This window comes from Rousettus aegyptiacus, unplaced genomic scaffold, assembly GCF_014176215.1.
Source record: "Rousettus aegyptiacus isolate mRouAeg1 unplaced genomic scaffold, mRouAeg1.p scaffold_m13_p_14, whole genome shotgun sequence".
In the NCBI taxonomy this organism is placed as follows: Eukaryota; Metazoa; Chordata; class Mammalia; order Chiroptera; family Pteropodidae; genus Rousettus; species Rousettus aegyptiacus.
Window position 1 is genome coordinate 52256647 of NW_023416289.1, and position 17942 is coordinate 52274588.

At 49.1% G+C, this 17942-nt stretch overlaps 1 protein-coding gene across 3 annotated transcripts in view; it reads right to left on the bottom strand.

The window, feature by feature from the left end:
• Positions 1–189: 189 nt before the first annotated feature.
• Positions 190–17942, bottom strand: part of ABHD2 (abhydrolase domain containing 2, acylglycerol lipase) — a 74203-nt gene continuing 56450 nt past the window's right edge. For all 3 annotated transcript variants that reach the window (XM_036231962.1, XM_016151612.2, XM_036231963.1), the window contains 5 exons: positions 14015–14107; positions 11571–11681; positions 9531–9600; positions 7955–8039; positions 190–6113 (listed from right to left, as the gene is read on the bottom strand). In XM_036231962.1, the coding sequence (XP_036087855.1) occupies positions 5917–6113; positions 7955–8039; positions 9531–9600; positions 11571–11681; positions 14015–14107 (556 nt within the window). In that variant the 3' untranslated portion in view covers positions 190–5916. The remainder of the gene's footprint in view (positions 6114–7954; positions 8040–9530; positions 9601–11570; positions 11682–14014; positions 14108–17942) is intronic.

The following is a 17942-nucleotide window of genomic DNA, read 5'->3' on the forward strand; positions in this document are numbered from 1 at the left end:
GGGCTAGTAAAGGTACCCGTGGGCTGGTCATTTCTTCGGGATTTGTTTGCGAGGTTGGGTTAAAAAAATCAGTCGTGACGAGAACCTGGGGTCTCGCCCATCTCCTTCGGGCTTACGCTTCGGTGAAAACACAGGAAGAATCCGCTCAGACACAAAATCCCCACTGCACAGAGGACACACAGCCATGCCTCGTTTTTAGTCTTTTATTTTTTTTTAAGTAAAGAAATTCCATTGAATCAAAGATAACAAAATTACAGTTTTTGTCTGTAATGATCTTTGCTTACCACCACATAGAATCAAAATAGGACCAAAAGTAACATGAGAACATAAAATGATCTAGGACACCATTGTTTAGTATAATTTCTTAATAAAGGTAAATATCCTCATATTTATTAGAAAAAATTGCATTGCTAGTTGCAAATCTTAAACTCCTTAGTGCTGGAGGATCCTGTATTTCTCCCCCCAAATCCAGCAGCATGGAGGCTCTCAGAACACAAACGCAAAAATACATTATTTTCAGGGCAGCATTTTTTAAGTTTCAGAAAATCCAAATGAAAGAGAGGAAAACAGAACAAAGATTAAGAATGTGAAAGTGACGGTTCTCAAAAACCAATCCGGAAGCAGATCTGCCGACAGAAGAACGTGGTGGTTGACCAGAGTCTAACCAGGAAAAGGGGAGATGCCAACGGGCTCCCCACCCCTCTCCCCTCACCCCTGGTGTCGCTAAGGCAGCTGCAGTGGCGGAAGTCAGAAGCTCAGGTACAGTGAAGGTCTTCCTGAGGCAGTGGGAGGGACCCAGATCATCTGGAACCGGCATGGAGAGGTGACAGGGTTCTAATGGGCTTGTGCTTTAGGGAAAGTAATGATGCCAAACGAAAAAGCAAATAAAACCCAACTCCTACGCCCAGGAACTCGGTCCACCCACACAAACAGCCTGGCAGGGAAGTGGCTGGCCCTAGGGCTGAGAGGGCAATTATTGTAGGGGATCGTTGGCTGCTCAACATGGGTGGTCTGGAAGGAGCCTGCACGTTGAGAGGAATGGTATCTCTGCCGGTGCTCTAAGTGGACTGTCCCCAACTTATGGCGATAATAGATTTCTTGGCGAGTGGGGACCAGGTCGGGGAGAAGGCAGGTTGTAGGTTTCATTACTGATCGACAGGAATCGAGTTCAAAGACTTAATCCGCCAGTTCGAAATTAACTTTAGCTTATTCATTACAGATACGTGGAAGCTTCGCCCACCTACATGCTAGGAAAAACAGCTCAGGAAACATGGGCGTGGGGGGCTGATCTCTCCAAGAGGGCAGCTGTGCACTGCCGGGAGTCTGGAATGGCTGGCGAGCTGGCCTCCGCGGTCTGCTTCCAACGGCCGCTTTGCGGAGATGCCCGGACAACACCCGAAAGCCGTGGCAGCACCGACAGACAAGAGGGAGCAGCTTTTGCTTCGGGTAGCGGTCCAGTCTCACTGCCAGCAGGGGCCACTCCTCCCCTCCCCTCCGTTAGCTTCGAACACAGTTTGGCAAAAGCAATCCTACTCTGTGAAGAGGAGGTCCTTCCCTCTGCTTAGATAACAGAGGTGGAAGGACATCTTTCCCTCGATTGCTCGGCTTCTAAATGCCACAGATGGACCACTTTTCAAGGCTTTTGGGAACATCCAAGTGATTCAAAGTAGCTTTGAACAACAGAGCGAGGCCAAGAAGGAAGAAAGGCGTCAGAGATGAGATGTTGGGCGGGTTCTGGGTCCCTCATGTTGTGGAGGGGTAGGGGCGCCTAACGGAACAAAAAGCATACAGGCCACATGGAGAAATTCTCTGGTTTCGCTGTGGCTTCGCTTCATACTTCCTCAGAAGATTCGGAATTCTACTGCCATGATATTGTGGTAACACCATCCCAGAGGCAAGTTAAGGCTTTCTGGGCAAAGAAAGTGATTCCAGATGATACTGTGGGCGGATGCTGCAGAGAAATGCTTCTTAGTAACTCTACTGTCCTGCCTAAAAGACAAAGATCCGAGTTCTTTTGAACTCGACATGATGTGTCAGTGATCTTTACTTCAGCTCTAAGCCAGAATCTATGTCACAGGAAGAGAAAAGCCTCTCACATCTCAGACATCTGCTCGCCCGGCAAACACAAACGAGAACACATGCTTTGTTTCCCTGGAGCTGGCGAAATGATCTCAAGTCTCCCCGTGACAAAGAGAGCTCTCATTCAGAAGCCAGGAGAATATGCTCAGCTACCCAGAGAGTTCGGTTTTAATTAAGACGATGGTTTCAGAATGAGAGCCGGAGCTGGAAGGATGTCAGCCCTGGGAGCCCGCAGTGCTCTGCCCGAGTCACACAGAAAGATGGGGGTATTCGCCTCGTGCCAATGGTGCACCTGTGCCAGTCACACGACTGCCCTTGGAACAGCAAGGACATTGAGATGACGGTGGGGACTCTGAAGAGAAGCCAAAGACGCAAGGCTTTGGCAACGTCAAGGGTCTTTACAAGCAAAGGCTTACTTAATACAGTTGCTCCTCTCCAAGTTCCCTGCAGGTGAGCCTGGAGCCTGAACAACTCAGAGTCCACTTGCAAGGACTGTACAAGGCAAGTGGCGACGTTCGAGCAAACGATGTGGAAACAGATGAAGTGGTTCCAAGAGGAGACGTGACTGCCCACCATCCAGCGTGAATTCGAGATGACTGGGACAGGAACCCAGGTCCCCTGGACCCCGGCTCCACAGCACCACGTCAAAAAAGAAACACTCCCCTTTCCAGGTCCATGTCCGCTCTTACAGTCTCTCATAGGGTCCCCTATAAGTCTTAAATGCTGCAGAGAGGTGACGAGAATACACTGACAACAAATGACTTCCTACTTCCATTCTGCCCTGGAATCACAGCAGGAAGATAAGAGGCTTCCTTCAAGTCTTTTAAAGTTCCTTCTAATGTAAACACATCAAGGAGATTCAACACCATTTTTAAGAGAATCCTAAATTGACTGGAATAGGTTATTTACCGGTGGCGTCAAATCATTTAGGAAGTAGGGAGTACAACCAGGAGGAATGGAGGTGCTTTCTTTCCTCCTTCCTTGGTTTCTAATGTTATTCCTGCAATAGAATTGTCTAGGTCTGTGTAACTTAAATCCTTAATCTGATTTTAAAATATAGCATTCAAGTGCTCTCTGAACATTCAGCCTAGTTTTAGCCCAAATAGGATCTTAATAGTAAGAAGAACACTCATATTATCATCAGAAATGAATGACTTTAGGAAGAAAAGCAAGAAAAGCTTGAGGCAGGAAAAGCTGACCTACATAGAAAATGCGGCTTCCTTGTTTATTGGGCGAGTTTGCATTTCTGTAAATTCAATGCCTCTGTGCTCTCATTCAGGGACAAACAAGAATTTCCCTGTAAGACAGCCACAGTAACATTCTCATTTCCGTGCCTGAGAGCCTGAAGCTAGAACAAAGGGCTTCAGTGGATTTCATGGGAGCCGAAATGGAATGTAAGTGCCATTCAGAGTCATACTAAAAAGATTTCAGCTGGGACCCGGCCCCCAGCATCCTGTGGGGTAAATTCCCATTGTGTGACAACAAAGGCGATGCCCCCAAACCCTGCTTCTCCCCATGGGGCCGCCAGGACTGCTCTGGGACGAGTCTCCCAGGCTCCTGGGTCCCCGCCCTGTTTTTGTGTGTGTGTGTGACAACGGAACTCTCTCTTCTCCTCCTGGATGGAGCTGGTACCTGGCCTCTACTTTGTCAGAACAGGTCTAGGGATGTGGCCCGAGGCAAATGAAAAGGAGCCTCTTGCTTCCTGGGATGCTCCCACAAACCCCATTAAGTTATGGCTTCGTTTACCTACTTTCACAAAAAGTCTTGAGACGTGCAGGGAGTAGTAGGAAATACGACTTCTAGATCACAGCTGTGGTTGCCGGGCGGAGGGGAAAGTAACGAAGGAGAGGGACTAAGTTCCCAGCGGAGGGGAAGATGCTAAAGTGCCAACGTGTGCGAAAAGAACACGGGAAGGAAATGCTCTAGGAAAGGGACAAGTCAGCGGAAAGTCACCACAGCAAATTCAGTGTCTGTGTAAAGCAGAGCGGGGCTGGGAGCTGGGGCCGCGGAAATCTCCGTCTTTTGAGATAATGGCTGCTTTCGACGTTATGAATTAGGATATAATCTGCTGATTGTCAGAAAACAGGTTCTTCAGGTTATATAAACATTACTGTCACATTCCCTTGGACCAATGCCTAATTATATCTACCTGTGGCCATGAGGGTTGGCCCCTAGGCCCCCAGGTGACTCCCTCTACCCCTGAAATATCCACACAGGCCTACTTTTTCTATTCCTGTCTATCCCAGAGCAAAGGAGATGAAGCAGGGAAAAACTTTAAAACATATCCAGCAATTTCACTCATAGTTCTAGATAGCAACTGCTGATTTTTCAAAGTGCAGAGTTTTTAGATACTCAAGTACCACAGGATCGGAGAAGAGTACTTGAAATCTAGAGGGACATTTTCACTTGAGAAGACACACTTCAGAAAGACCTCTCCAACACACTACAAATATAGGGCTATTAAACTAAAAATCTGTTTCAAAATGACACCCTCTTCAGTTGGAAAGATCTTCATTCAAACTCAGATCCAACTTTTGAATTGTTTGATATCAAAGCCAGAGTTAGAGATCTGGGTTAAAAAAATAAAATTACAGTTGAGTGCTTAATAGAAAAAGAAAAAACTAAAAACCTCTTTCTGTGAAATTAGCGGGGGAAGGGGGGGAGGAAGGGAAGGCAAATGAAGACATCTAGGGGCGGAAACGGGGAGAACAGGTCCCAGGCTCCTCTGGGGGGACGTTCTGTCAAACCTCAGTAAACTGAGTTTGTCATTGAACTTCACAACTGGCAGTTACCTCGGCAGTCTACCTGGTCCAAGGCCCCCTTTTTACAGGCGATGAAACTCAAGCTCAGAGGGACTTTTCCAGGGTCCTATACAGCCGTGGAGAAGCAGAGTCGGGCATCGCCCAAACTCTTCCCTCCCAGCCCAGGCCCTTTCCAAGACGTCACGCTGCTGTCGCACAGGGGCAGCTGCACACGACAGGCCTTGCTGTTTTGGAGGCTCCTGGGAGTTATGTGACATCTGGGACTATGAATTTCGATAAAATGAGCTACCAAGATGTCTCTAACTTAAAGGCCTTTCGGAACAGTGTTCCCCAAACTTGCCAGGGTCTGAGAATCATCGGGGGCACCTGTCAAAACTCAAAAACCCGGGCCCCTCCCCGGACCCACCGAATGAACTTATCCTAGGGGAGGGACCGGGGAGGCTGGATTTTCCACAAGCGCCCCAGGTTAACTCTTGTCACCAGCCAAGTACAGGCAAAGTGTCTTAGGAGACAGTGAGGGAGAAACTTGGTTGTGACCCAAGGGAATTTTCTTTGCCATGTAAGAAGCCACGCTGCGGCCTGGCTCCCGGGTCCCTAGGCTCCTGGGCTGAGCTGCATCTCCAGCAGTGGGCCTAGGGTGCTGATCTCTTTTCCGGGTGTACGTAAGGACACATGCGACCACCATGAAATAACGGACATCCTTCACTGTTTTGGGGGAAAAGCCTTTTGATTGGCAAAGCAAAACTGCTGTTCAGACACATTTTAATAGGGAAACTAGATGTCGTTGGCTTCGAAGCAATCACGATGCCGCTGAGACTGATAGGAGGATGAGAAGCCCGTCGCTTGTCATCATGGCCAACAATGCAATGGAGAAAACCAGTAACTAAGCACAAAAATAGCCTGGAGCTCCCAGGGATAGCCGCCCACTCCAAGAGAGGTGTGCCTGTCGGTGGCCCCCCGACGATAGTGTGAGGTCAGATCCAGGTCACTGAGGGAGAGGGGACACCTGAAGCAGCCGGCGAGGCACGCGAGTTCCAGAGGAGGGCAGCTGGACCGCGCCAGAGCCCGGGAGGCCTCACTCCAGGTCGGCCTCCACCAGCTCCGTGTCGGAGCACTGTGACTTGTTACGTTCCCACTGGCAAATGGCATTGGCGTACTCCACCACCAGCTTATCCATCCACGTCAGGGGCTCGGGGAACAGCACGGAGCCCTCAAAGAAGCCCAGGTGGCCCCCGTGCAGAGGCAGCACAAACATGACGTTCTCCCGTTTCTCTGCAGGGGAAAGGCAGCTGAATGAGTCACTCTCCTTGGGTTAGCTCCATGGCGGGAGACGCGACAGTGGGCTTGGCCAGGGCGGCCCCGACTGTCCCCACAGGTGAAGGTCACCTATGTGGGCGGGAGACTGGTGGGGCAGGCAAGAGATCCTCAGAAGCTTAAGTGACAACCTGCCATGGCTGCATGCGAGAATACATGGGGTTTGTAAAGATCTCTGCGCAGCACCCACACCAACGACCTCAGAATCTCTGTGAGGGGTGGTGGGTAGGACAGGAAGGACCCGGCACTGGTGCTGCCAAAGCTCCGAGTGATTCGACTGTACAGCCAAGGGCTCCCCAACTTGGCACATCCGGTCTCCAGGCTGTCCCTCAAAAGGCACATCCTGCATTCACAGGCCTGGGGAAGGGGCAGAGATTCTGTACCTCTGCCAGGCTCTGGACAATGCCCATGCTGCATGGGGGTGGGGGAGTTGTTGGTGGGGGCTCTCAGGGAGGTGTCACAGCACAGCATTTATATGGGCATTTACTGGAGAGCAATGTGAACTCAACGAAGTCAATGATTTTTCATTACAGACCTGTATCTTTTAAGACTGAAACATAAAGCTGCCAGTGATGTTAAAAGATGCCCAAGTTCTCCACGGCACACGCTAAAAGGCCATCCTGAGAATGACTAACCTAGACTTGTCCTCATGGGTTAGGTTAGTTGCACACGGGCTAGTAAAGGCCGTTACTGCCGATGATGCAAAGTGGGCAGCCAGTACGGGCAGGTACTGCAGGGAGTGGCTGTCTTCCCAGGGGGAATAAGAGACAGGGGCCCCTTGCTGGCTACTCCGGGCCTAGGAGGCGCTTCCTGGCACGCACACTTGTGGCTCTCCAGGGCTCTTTTCTTGTCTGACCCTCGTTATTCTTCTCCTTCCAGTCGCTATTGCATACATTTCTGTGTGGCTGTTACTTTAGGTGCACAGAAGAAAGCAGACGCTGCTGCCTTCTCTGTCTGCTGCCCACGTGGCCGAGCGGGCTCCTTTTGTGCAGGGGGCTGGCGGGAGAGAGCTTCTAGCACATCACACACCCGCTGCGCACACAGCATCCACTCTGAGCGGTGCCTGAGAGCTCTCTGGGGGCTGGGCGCGGGTCCTCTGTCTGCTGGATTATTTATCCTTCTAGCTTGGGGGTTATAAGAGAACCAGAAGCATCCCTCCTCCCTGTGGTCAACACAGGATATTTACAGAGGAAACGTGACCACGGAGGACGTGGAGGGAGGAGACGAGGTCCTAGGGATCTGAATTTCAATGCAAAGCAACTTGGGAATTCCCAAGGGCGTCCGTCTGCTGCCCTCCTTCCAGTTCCTCCTTTAGCTACTATTCGGTGTGCGGTGAGGCCGCACTGGCCGGAAGCGCAATCGCATCCCCACGAGCAACAGTCTTTGCTTTCTCAGTTGCTTACATTTTTATCGTCAAAGCGGATGGAGAGGCTGACTGTCGCGAGAGGTAGCAGCACTGGCTTTTTTGTTTTTGGTGGTTTTCAGGTCAAGCCTTAAGTTTAAGTATCTTTTTAAGTCAAAATCTCAGACTTAATGGAACCATTTTCACGAGACGATAATGTCACAGAACCCCAGGGTACTCGGCAAACCGCTCTTGGCTACGGGTATAAATGATGGGCCTGACTCTTGCACCAGGAGAGGACACGATAAGGCTCTGCCCAGGCCCCGTCACAGCCCCAGGACTATCAGGCTACGCTGAATAAGAACACTGACAGGAGGTGACAGCGTGGTGAAGGTGACAGAACTTAACTGTGGCAGTTTGCTGAGTGGTTGAGGGAGCAGCAGGAAAAAACACTTACCTGAAAGAGATTTTGGAATGGTCAGAAGACTTTCATGCACCAAGGGGTCGTCAGCTGCATTAACCAGCATGAGAGGCACATAAATCTGAAACAAGAAAATGAAAAAGATTAAATGACCAATTCCCTTTAGACCCCACTGATTCAAGGTGCAAATCCATCGGACGTGACTTTGAAGTGAAGGGGAAGAGGGCCACTGCCCAGTTTGCTGAACAGGTGAGCTAAAAGCGCCCTGGATTCCCTGGCAGTGGCATGATTTCTAGCTGCTGCTGTGACTACAGCCCTGGCAGGCGTGTGCAGGAGCATAGCTCCCGATGTCCTTGGTGACCCACGTGCTCTGGCAGCACCAGGAGGGTAAAAGCTCTACGGTGCTCACTGGCACAATATTTCTGACGATCTTCAATGTTTCGGATTAGCTGTGTGTGTCAGAAAAATGACTTTGCAGAGTTACGTGCATACTCATTCGCTTTATATTTACTGAGAAAAAACGGAGTGTGCTTCCTTCTAGACAAAGGGGCCTTTCAAGAAGAGGCTGAAGGTGGAAAAGAGGAGCGGGCTGGGGGATATCGGGAAGCTCCTCCTGGCGGGGCTGCAGTCGAGTCTCCTTTTTTATTTTAGCGGCGAGCGTGCCGATGCGGGCGCTCAGACATTACTGGGCGATCACGCCAGGTAGTGTTTATGACTCGTGCTAACCTGGGATTCTCTAACGTTGGCCCTAGACAGCTCGATGGTTCTGTAAGTCCTCAAATGAAGACACTAAAAGCCTGGGTGGTGATGCTAACCTAGGAGGGGTGGCTGATGATAGATGGCAGAATTGCAATCCACGATTATCTGCTCTAGCTGGGGAGTTGGGGCCAGACCCACAGGTGGACATTGACAGGGGTAGAGGCGAAATTCTGTGTTTGAGCAAAAAGAGTGACTGCACAAAAAAGACCAAATGAGAGAGACTGGGATGGTGGTGGTTCAAGTAAAAAACACATGGGGATATGGTTGGCCGCAAACTTAATACACATAAAGTTTATTGTAGCTGCTTGAAACTACGTTAGTGTAAACCAGTCTCCTTGTCAACAGACATGTTCCTCATCATTTTGATGCAGAAATACATCTATTTTACTCTGTGCTCACTGGATCATGGAAAGACTTTTGTGTTCAGTCCTAGGCACCACACTGAGAAAATACACAATGGCCAAAAAATAAAGTCCATGATTGTAAGAAAGCTACGGGATCTCCTATGTAGAACGATGGTAGGAACCAGGCAGGACCACACTGTCCAAAGAAGACGAAGGGGGAAAAAAATGGGCATTGTGGCAATTTTAAGGGCCTTTACACAAACACGGGAGCAGACTGCTTCTGCGCTGCACAAAGGGGCAGCTCTGGGATTAACGCGTGGAGGTCACAGAGGGACAGGGTTTGCTCCAGTAATAAACCCACGTCAACAAGTGGAGCACTGAGAGCCAGATTCCGACTGAGCTTCCGGCAGGGAAGTTGAGCTGGGGTGCCTGTTACGTGGAGTGAGAAGCGGGATGGAGTGACACTGATTCTGAGATGCTGCTCCCTCAGAGGCGGACGTGGCACTTACCCTGTGCAGGTACCGCATGCAGCTCTCTTCCTCGTAATACTCCTTCAGGGAGTTATAGCCATGAAACTTCCTGAGACACACACGCAAAGAAAAAGAACACAACAATACTCGTCATAAGATCGGAATGCTGAGTTGATTTTATTCCTGCTCCAGTTCCCGCACTAACTTGTCATGTTAGTAGAATGTACTTAGTCCAAGGGTTTAACCTCTCTGAGCTTCTCTTCTGTAAAATGGGGCTAAGGACAGGACCTTCCTTAATGGTGCTATGAGATTTATGACATCAGTGCCTGGCCCAGAATAATTATCTTTAGTAATTATTGGCACATGTTACATCTTTCAAGGTGGTATAAAGCTAGATGTCACTGTAAACACTAAGAATATTGAAATTCAAAGGCATTTACTAGAACTTGCTTTATAATAGACTTCTTCCCGGCAGAGCAACCTGGACCACTGTGAATTGGAGTGAAATATGTATTGAGTAATAGAAATGGGGGATTCACAGTCACCCCTGGAGTAGCAGTCAGAGATAAGCTAATGTTTAACAAAACCTGGTGTGGTTCCACCCCGTGCTCTAAGCAGCCTGGCACAGGTCAGCTTGGAGCTATGAGACCAGCAGGCTGAGTCAACCTCAGGCCAGAGGCTCTCTGAGAACCTCATTTCTTTCTGATGCGAATTACGGCCCCTGGATTTTTTATTCTGACTGGAGTCATCAAGCTATCCCATCTGCCCCAAAGCTATGGATCCACCACCAAGCTCCAGATACATTTCTGCCTGGGAAGGACCCAGGAAGCTCGAGCAAGACTATCAGAGCTCCTTAAGGAGAAGGCCATGTGCCAAGATCATCTCTGGGACATCTGACTTCATGAAATCAGTCCCCTTTGCAAACTCAGTCCTCCAGGGTCACCAGGGACGGGTTTGCGAGAAGCCACCCAAACTGGTGAACATCATGAGAACTGCTACTACCCAGCATTATTAGAACGGAAGAGCTTTAGGGAGAGTTGGAGACCATTTTTATTTAGGATTCGAAAAGTTCAGAAGATGAATGGGAAGTTGAAATAAGTTTTGGTTTTTGTTTTTCTCATTAGAAACCACAATAAAGTTGCACATCTATCTGAAGTGAGGGTGAATAAAATTCATTCTTGCCTTCTGAATACAGTGACAATTTCCTAGTTTCTATTTCCTTTGAGTAACTGTTAACAGGTAACTTTCAAGGTTAGTCAGTGTAAGAAGGTACCAAGAGCCCATAAGGAGGACAAGTACTGATCCCATGCCTTCAGGTCAGCATCTGCCTGTGTCCTGGATGAACGCTTGCTTGCTTGAAACCATGCTTAAAGGCATGAGATGATCATTAAATAAAAGGATGACTTTTCAAAAGGAGAACAATGAGGTTAGGGATCAACTTTACCTTTTCCGTCTAAGACTAACTTCAATCAGAAACTAATGATACGGGGAAAGATGATACTGTCAGGGTCTCAATCTCAGGGGCCTGGAGGGGCCGGGCTGGGGGCGGGTAAAAGAGTGAGGTGGACGGAGTTTGTGTGCTACACTCAGACGAGCGCCTTCATGTCCCCAAAGAGGCTCGGGCCATTTTACTGGCAACGCGCAGCCCTCTTGGTCTACTTTTTTTTTCTTTTTTTTTACTTTTGATGGAGACACAGATAGGTATAAAAATTATTTCCTTTTACTCCGCTGAAAATGCAGGTCATGTGGCTCCTGATCCCTGCCCGGCGTCGAGTACACAGGCAGGCTGAGGACGTGAACAACCAAGGTGTGCGTGCCCCCGGCCCCAGTTCACACTCACACTCGGTTATGCCATGTGGGGATGCAGAACGAGCGGGCAGATCCTTTTCTTATTTTCCAAGAGGATCTAAAACTTGCATTTTTCTGAGAAATCTTCTGTTTTTAAATATTGGACACTTATTTAAAGGAAAAACAAAAAACAAAACCCTGAACACTGCAGTGAGCAGGGCAAAACCCTTGTACTGGGCCGCACTGGCTTGCAGCCTCCCGCCTGGCCCCTGGCCCCAAGAGCGGACACACCTCATCACGTTGTCATCGATCTGCATCAGGGACGTGGCCGTGTAGAGGCGGCTCAAGTCCGAGTCCTCCAGGCTCTGGGGTTTCCTTACATGGTCTCCAAAAAGAGCTTGTCTACAACAAGACACAAAAGCAAACAGAGAATAAGCAGCAGATGAAAAACCAAAGAAACCGTCACGTCTCTACACTGAAAATACCTTAGAGTTTTATTGGTCAATTACACCTCAATAAAGTTGAAAAAGAGTTTTGATTAAAAAATCTTTTAATGCAGACAGTAACCACAGTAGAGCCTGCTTCCTTGCCCAGAGGCAAGCCAGGTGACAGTCTCGGACACGGCGGACCTGGGGAAGTTAGAAATATATACCTTTGGACCTCAGAATGTCCCAGAGGGTGAGCTGACACTGCCGACTTTTGAATAACTGCAAGGAAGATGGATGGCAAGACCTTATTTTCATTTTCGGGGACAACTAGACAAACTCGAGGCTGGAGTGGAGTCTAGGTGACAATGACAAAACCTTCACTGCAAGCGGGGAGGTCTCGGGGGGCGGTCGGACAGTGGGGGCCTCGTCCTTACGTTGGTGGTAGTACTGCCCCCTCTCTCTGAGGAACCCCTGTCTCCTTATGAGTTGTTTCTGTCGCTTCACAAGGAAGACAGTGGCTACCACATTTAGCTTTTGGGGTACGTTGACAGCTCTCTAGCCTGTTAGCTAGAAGAGGACTGAGTTTGGTTTGAGGTTTGGCCCTAGAATGAGAAAAAATCATTACGGAAACAAAATGTTCTGGTTTCCATTCACCTTTCGCAAGAAGAGGAATAAGCTTCTTTAATTCTTTTCCCCCAAAAATTATTAGGAAGATTATATACCTATGCAGAGAATCAAAATGTCCCTATGTCACACAGTGCCGTGTATTGATTATATCTCAAGAAAAGTGGAAAAATAAAAGGACAATGTTGATAAAAAAAAAAAAGTATCCTTAAAATCTTGAGATGTTTAGCTATCTGTAGTAAATTAAAAAAATGTAAATACACTTAGAGCACATCCAAAGTACTCTCCCAATTTGCTAAGAAGTACAGGGTGGACCTTCTGTATGGACTAATTAATAGTGCCAAGACTGGGCTGGTAGCATATCGAATGTTTCCTGGGAGGAGGCACTCTCCATTCCAGAGGTGTGGAAAGGCAGATGAAGGACTTGGACTTGGGGTCAGAGGCCCGGCTTCACCCCTTCTGGAATCTCTGCAAATCCCCAGACCTGTCCAAACCTCGGCTGGGCCATGCCCAACTAACTGGTGCTCCAACACCATGAGCTGAGTGGAAATGGTTTCTATCCTGCCAGCCTGGGAGACAGAAATCTCCCTCCCGCCCTCTACCCAGCCGGCACAAGCACCAGCTTTGCCTGGGCACCATGTGAACCCGCCTGCAGGAAGCCCAGCCTGGGGTTTGTGGCCAGGATGGCCAGTACCACTTTTCTTTCTACTGTTGAAAAAAAGAGAATAAGAAACTGATCATTCAGTCAGATTACCTTTCCTAGGATGGCATCAAAACCCCCTAAAACTGTGTTTTTTTGAGAGCCTACTATGCGCTTAGCTCAGGAGGGAATCAGAACCAACCCAAGTCCTCCAGGGCTCTGTGGTTTAGTTCCAGACGTAGGATTCAAACCAGGGAAGCAGCAGAGAAGCTGGCTGGGGCTGGAGAGCCGGCCTCACGGAGCAGGAGAACTGAGATGAACCTGAGAGGCTAGGCTCGCTTTGGACATGCACACAAGGGGAAGGGCATTCTCCAAGGGCACGTTGGTGTAGGAGAGGCCGGAGAGCGTGTGTGAGCTGGACGGTTGGGGAGGAGCAAGGGTGGGGGAGGGAGAGAAGATATCCATGCTAATCATATGATGAATCATCGCTAATCATATGATGAATCATCGCCAGTATTTACTGAAGGTGACTGCACGCCAGGCCCTGCTCTAAGCACCCGTCGGGGGCTAAGCCGCTGAAGGGTTCTGAGCAGAAGAGACGGGAAGAGACGGAAGGAGGAGCATGGTGATGAGTAGACCACCAGGCTTGGCGCCAGGAGCTGGACTCGCTGCACTGCTGCTTGGTCAAAACCCCAGGAGGCAGGAGAGAAGGATTCTTAATCTCTAAATACACGCATCATTAAGAAAAGAGGTTCCTCAACAATGATGGCCACCCTCGGGACCATCCAAATTGGGAAAAGAATGGTGTGGAACTGGTTTCTCATCTTGGATTTCCTGGGAATTATGAAAGCAGAAAGCTATCTGGTGAACTTGGGAGCCTGGGACAAGCTGGTTTCTAACCAAGTCACAAGTAGTCAGCACAGAATCTGCATGACCTCTACCCTTCTTTTGTCCTTGGGGAAAAAAAAGAGTCCTGGCTTGTAGTGACTCAGAAGTCAGCTCAGAAAGGACTGTCTCCCGAGAGAGAGGGGAAGGTGACGCACCTGTGCGAGAGGATGATCTTCTTCATGTTGTCGGCCATGAGGAAGTTGTAGAAGCGCCGGCACTGGTCCCACTGCATGAAGGTTTCCTGCGCCCTGGAGGAGCACAGGGGGAGTGAGGGGCCGCGTCCTGGAGGGGACGTGGTGGCAGCGGCTCTTGTCACTGGAGAAGGTGCTTGCATGGAACGCTGGCTCCCTACGGCGGAACAGGGACTTCCACGATACCCAAACTATCTGTAGAGAAACCTCTGGACACAGCAAAACTGCACTGCTGAACGTGAGGCCCCGGACAGAGCTCTCCAGGGCCACAGGCTGTTGGTGACACTCCTGACAGCCTCTTCCAGCACCATGGCCCCTTCTCAGTTATCGAACCTGCCAGTACCAAAGTCTGCTTCTACTGCCATGTGGACACTTCCCCTATTTGGCTTCCTGCCCTGCAAGCACATTTTTTTCCAGTTTAATAAGGGGAGTGTGTAAGGGGAGGGTGGGTGCAGAGAGGCACAGGACAGGGAAACAGCTAAAAAAACCTTTGTTGCTGTTTGGTATAAGCCCCAAACCCAGCTGCCACAGTGGGGCTGAACTTGAGCTATGGCCCGTCTGACCCCTCTGGGTATTTTGCCAAACTCTGCACAAGACACCCCACCATTCCAAACCTCAGTTTTCTCATCTATCAACCAGGGGGTTGAACTAGAGAATCCGTTTTCACATACTGATTGCTCTGCGACTGAAGAATCTAGACAGTTCTATCACAGGCCTGACAGATTCCGGTGGTGTCTTCATTGCTTCGGTTAATGGCGGATGGAATTCTGTAGCCAGGGGATTCTCTAGGGAATTCTCTAGGCCAGGAGAGCTGGCCAACTAATGGTGTTAAGAACAGCCTCAGAATTCATAAGGTTTCAAATGCTTAATCAAACCAGAGAGTTGGACTGAGTCTGACCACACACATTTCCAGGGCTAGTGGGCAGCTATTTATGCTGAGGGGACACGTTAAGTCAGCTGGATACCATGTAGTTTCAGGACATTTGTGTCCCTCCTTCACTGGTTCAGCACGTCACGGGTGTGAGCCTGTTTAGAGGCAGCAGCTAGACTTTGCTAACTACAGCAAGCGGGCGCTGGCTTCTGAGCCTTGAACTAGCTCTAGCTAGAGAAGATGTGTGCTAACGGGGGGAGAAGCCAGAGGAAGGGGATGGGGTCACTGACAAGCGGTGCTGCGGACTCAACTACGAAGGAATTACCAGAAGCATGGACTCCCGGGCAGACGAGCCCTCCCTGCTCCATGTTGGCATAAAGGAAGCATGGCTGCCACCATCCCAGTGCTGAGAAGGCTCATTGCCCTCAAGCCTTGGCAGGAAAAAAAAAAGGTAACACTGGTTTAACGTAAGGCACTGCCCTTCAGTGAGTAGATCTCGTGAAAACGTTGAGGAGACCTGAACCCCGGCGGCAGCGCCAGTGCACTCAGGGTGGCGGTGTCCCCGACCGGCCTGCACCTGTCTCCCTGTGCCGGGCCCCCGGATCTTAGCCCTAGCGTCCGTTCTCTGTGCTCCAGCGGATAAAGTGCCTCTCCCTCCCCGATGTACGAGACTGATGCGACAATAAGTAACTGTAAGTGTGAAGATCTTTGAGGTCTCAAAGGGGGGTGGTATGGACCATGTCTGCCAAATGCATAGCCCTTCAGATTATAGTTTCCCAGCTTCTTTAAGAAAAAAAAACCCAATATCTTTAAAAAATTAAACTGCAGCTAACATACAATATTATGTGCGTTTCAAGGCGGCAGTTATTCAACATTTGTAGACCTTCCTAAGTGATCGCCGCAATAAATCTAGTAAGCACCTGTCACCGTGCACAGCTATTATACTACTGACAATATTCCCTGTGCCATATACCATATCCCTGTGACTCGTTTGCTTTATAACTCCTGTCCTCTTCACCTTTTCTCTCACCCCCTTATCCCTGCCCCTCTGGCAACCGTCACTTTACCCGCCAGCTTCTTAAAAACCTTCTTGGCCTTAGTTCCAACACCTTAGTTCGCCAAATGTGAGCATGTGCTATTGCCAACAGCAGATGGCGCTACTGCAGCAAAATGAAATGAAGCCGCTGTCATTCAAGACTTTGTTGAAAAAAAGAATGAAAACAAACTCGTTCTACTATCCTCCTAATTATCAGGCCCAGTGCTCTCTAAACATAAAGTCGGTATCCACAGTAATTTCGGGGCACTTGGTTGAGGAAGGGACTCTAGCAATTCCGATTATATAGAAGATAGAAGGCTTGCCGAAAACTGGACCATTCATCAGGTGAGAGCAGACGCAGCGGCAGACCCTGCTCCCCTCAGTCTGGTGGCAGGCAGGTCCTTTCCTTACTTGTCTATCATCCCAGTGACTGGGCAGGAGGGAACTTTCATTAACTCTGGTTACATGATGACTATGAATTAGGACTTGAATATTTCTAGTCAAGTCAAGATAAAGAAACGTGTCCTTCTCGCGGGCCCTCCAGAGCACAGAGGGGAGGGAAGGGGAGGGTTACCAACAGGAGGACGAGGGGGCTAACCTCGTCCTGCCATACTAACAGCTGGAGAGACCACTGAGGTCCCCAGGCCCAGTAACTGCTAAACATGGCTAAATAGCAGAAGCCATCTGCAAAATGTGTTCAAATGCAGATTCCTGGCCATATGCCCCAGACTGATGAATTAGAATCTCCAGGTGTGGGTCCAAGGAACTGAATCTATTTCTGACATGATCCTCCAAGTGATTCTTAATGAAGTGAGACAGTCACTAGTTCGCCAGGCTGGTCTTTGTGATCCACTGATATAACCTACTTCTGATTTTACAGTGATTAATTCTGGTGATAATTAATAGTCTCTGACTCATTTGCTACGTGCCTGGCACTGCTCTAAGTAGTTCACAGGCATTAACTCTCACGGTCTTCGCAACGGCACTACGAGGCAGGCACTATTTATTATTACTGTCACGCCCAGACTGCCGGTGAGGAGAACTGGAAATCCGGCCCTGGCCCTAGAACTCAGGGAAGGCTCCATCCAGGATGTCTTTCGTGCCTACTTTTGGGTACATTTAAATCCTCCTTTTGGGCCAACTTTAAGCCTCAGGCAGAGGCTGACTTCTGGGCCTGCATTAGCTGTTTGGAAGTGCTGGCTTCAAATTCCAGATATTTTTAGAAATAACATAGCTCCATCCATGAGAATGTGATGAAATGAGTTTACACTACACCAGGAGAGGTACAGGTGAGGCAAAAAGGCAGGATTCATTTTTCACGATAAGGACTGACGGGCATCGGACTGGATCAGCGAGGGTGATTTTTTTTTTTTTTTTAACTTTCTTGTATGACTTTCATTTCTTTAGTAATTGGTCATACCCATTTGTAATACAAAATTCATTATGTAGAGTGAGTACAGAAAGAAATATGAATGGATTTGAAGAATTTGGAAAGATGTGTGAAGAGTGTGTGTGCGTGTGCGCGTGAGTGTGTGTTGACTCTCCAGAGATCTGGGACAACACTGATCCTGAGGGGGACTCAGAGCAGACAGATTAATGCCCCACTAGGACTCAGCCCGTGGGGCTCTGTTGCTAGGAGACTAAGGGGCTTATCAGCAGGTCATCTCCTTCACGGTGGTGTCTGGGACGCCTACAAGAGATGAATATTTGAAGGTGAGGGCACAGATTAAGTGATTTCTACAGATCCCGTCCAGTGCCATCTGAGACGCAACTCTTGCACAGGTTGGAGGAATCTGAGGTCAGAAGTCCCAGGTGCCAGACTCTGGTTTGCCTGTCTCCTGTGTTCTTTCAGAAAACCACAGTTGTACAAAGCTCCTGGAGCAGGAGTAGGTTAAGACCCCTGCAGAGACCCCGCAGGGAGATGGCAGATGTAAGGGGGCTTCGGCTTACTGAACTACAGATCCGATCCCAACATACAGCCGCAC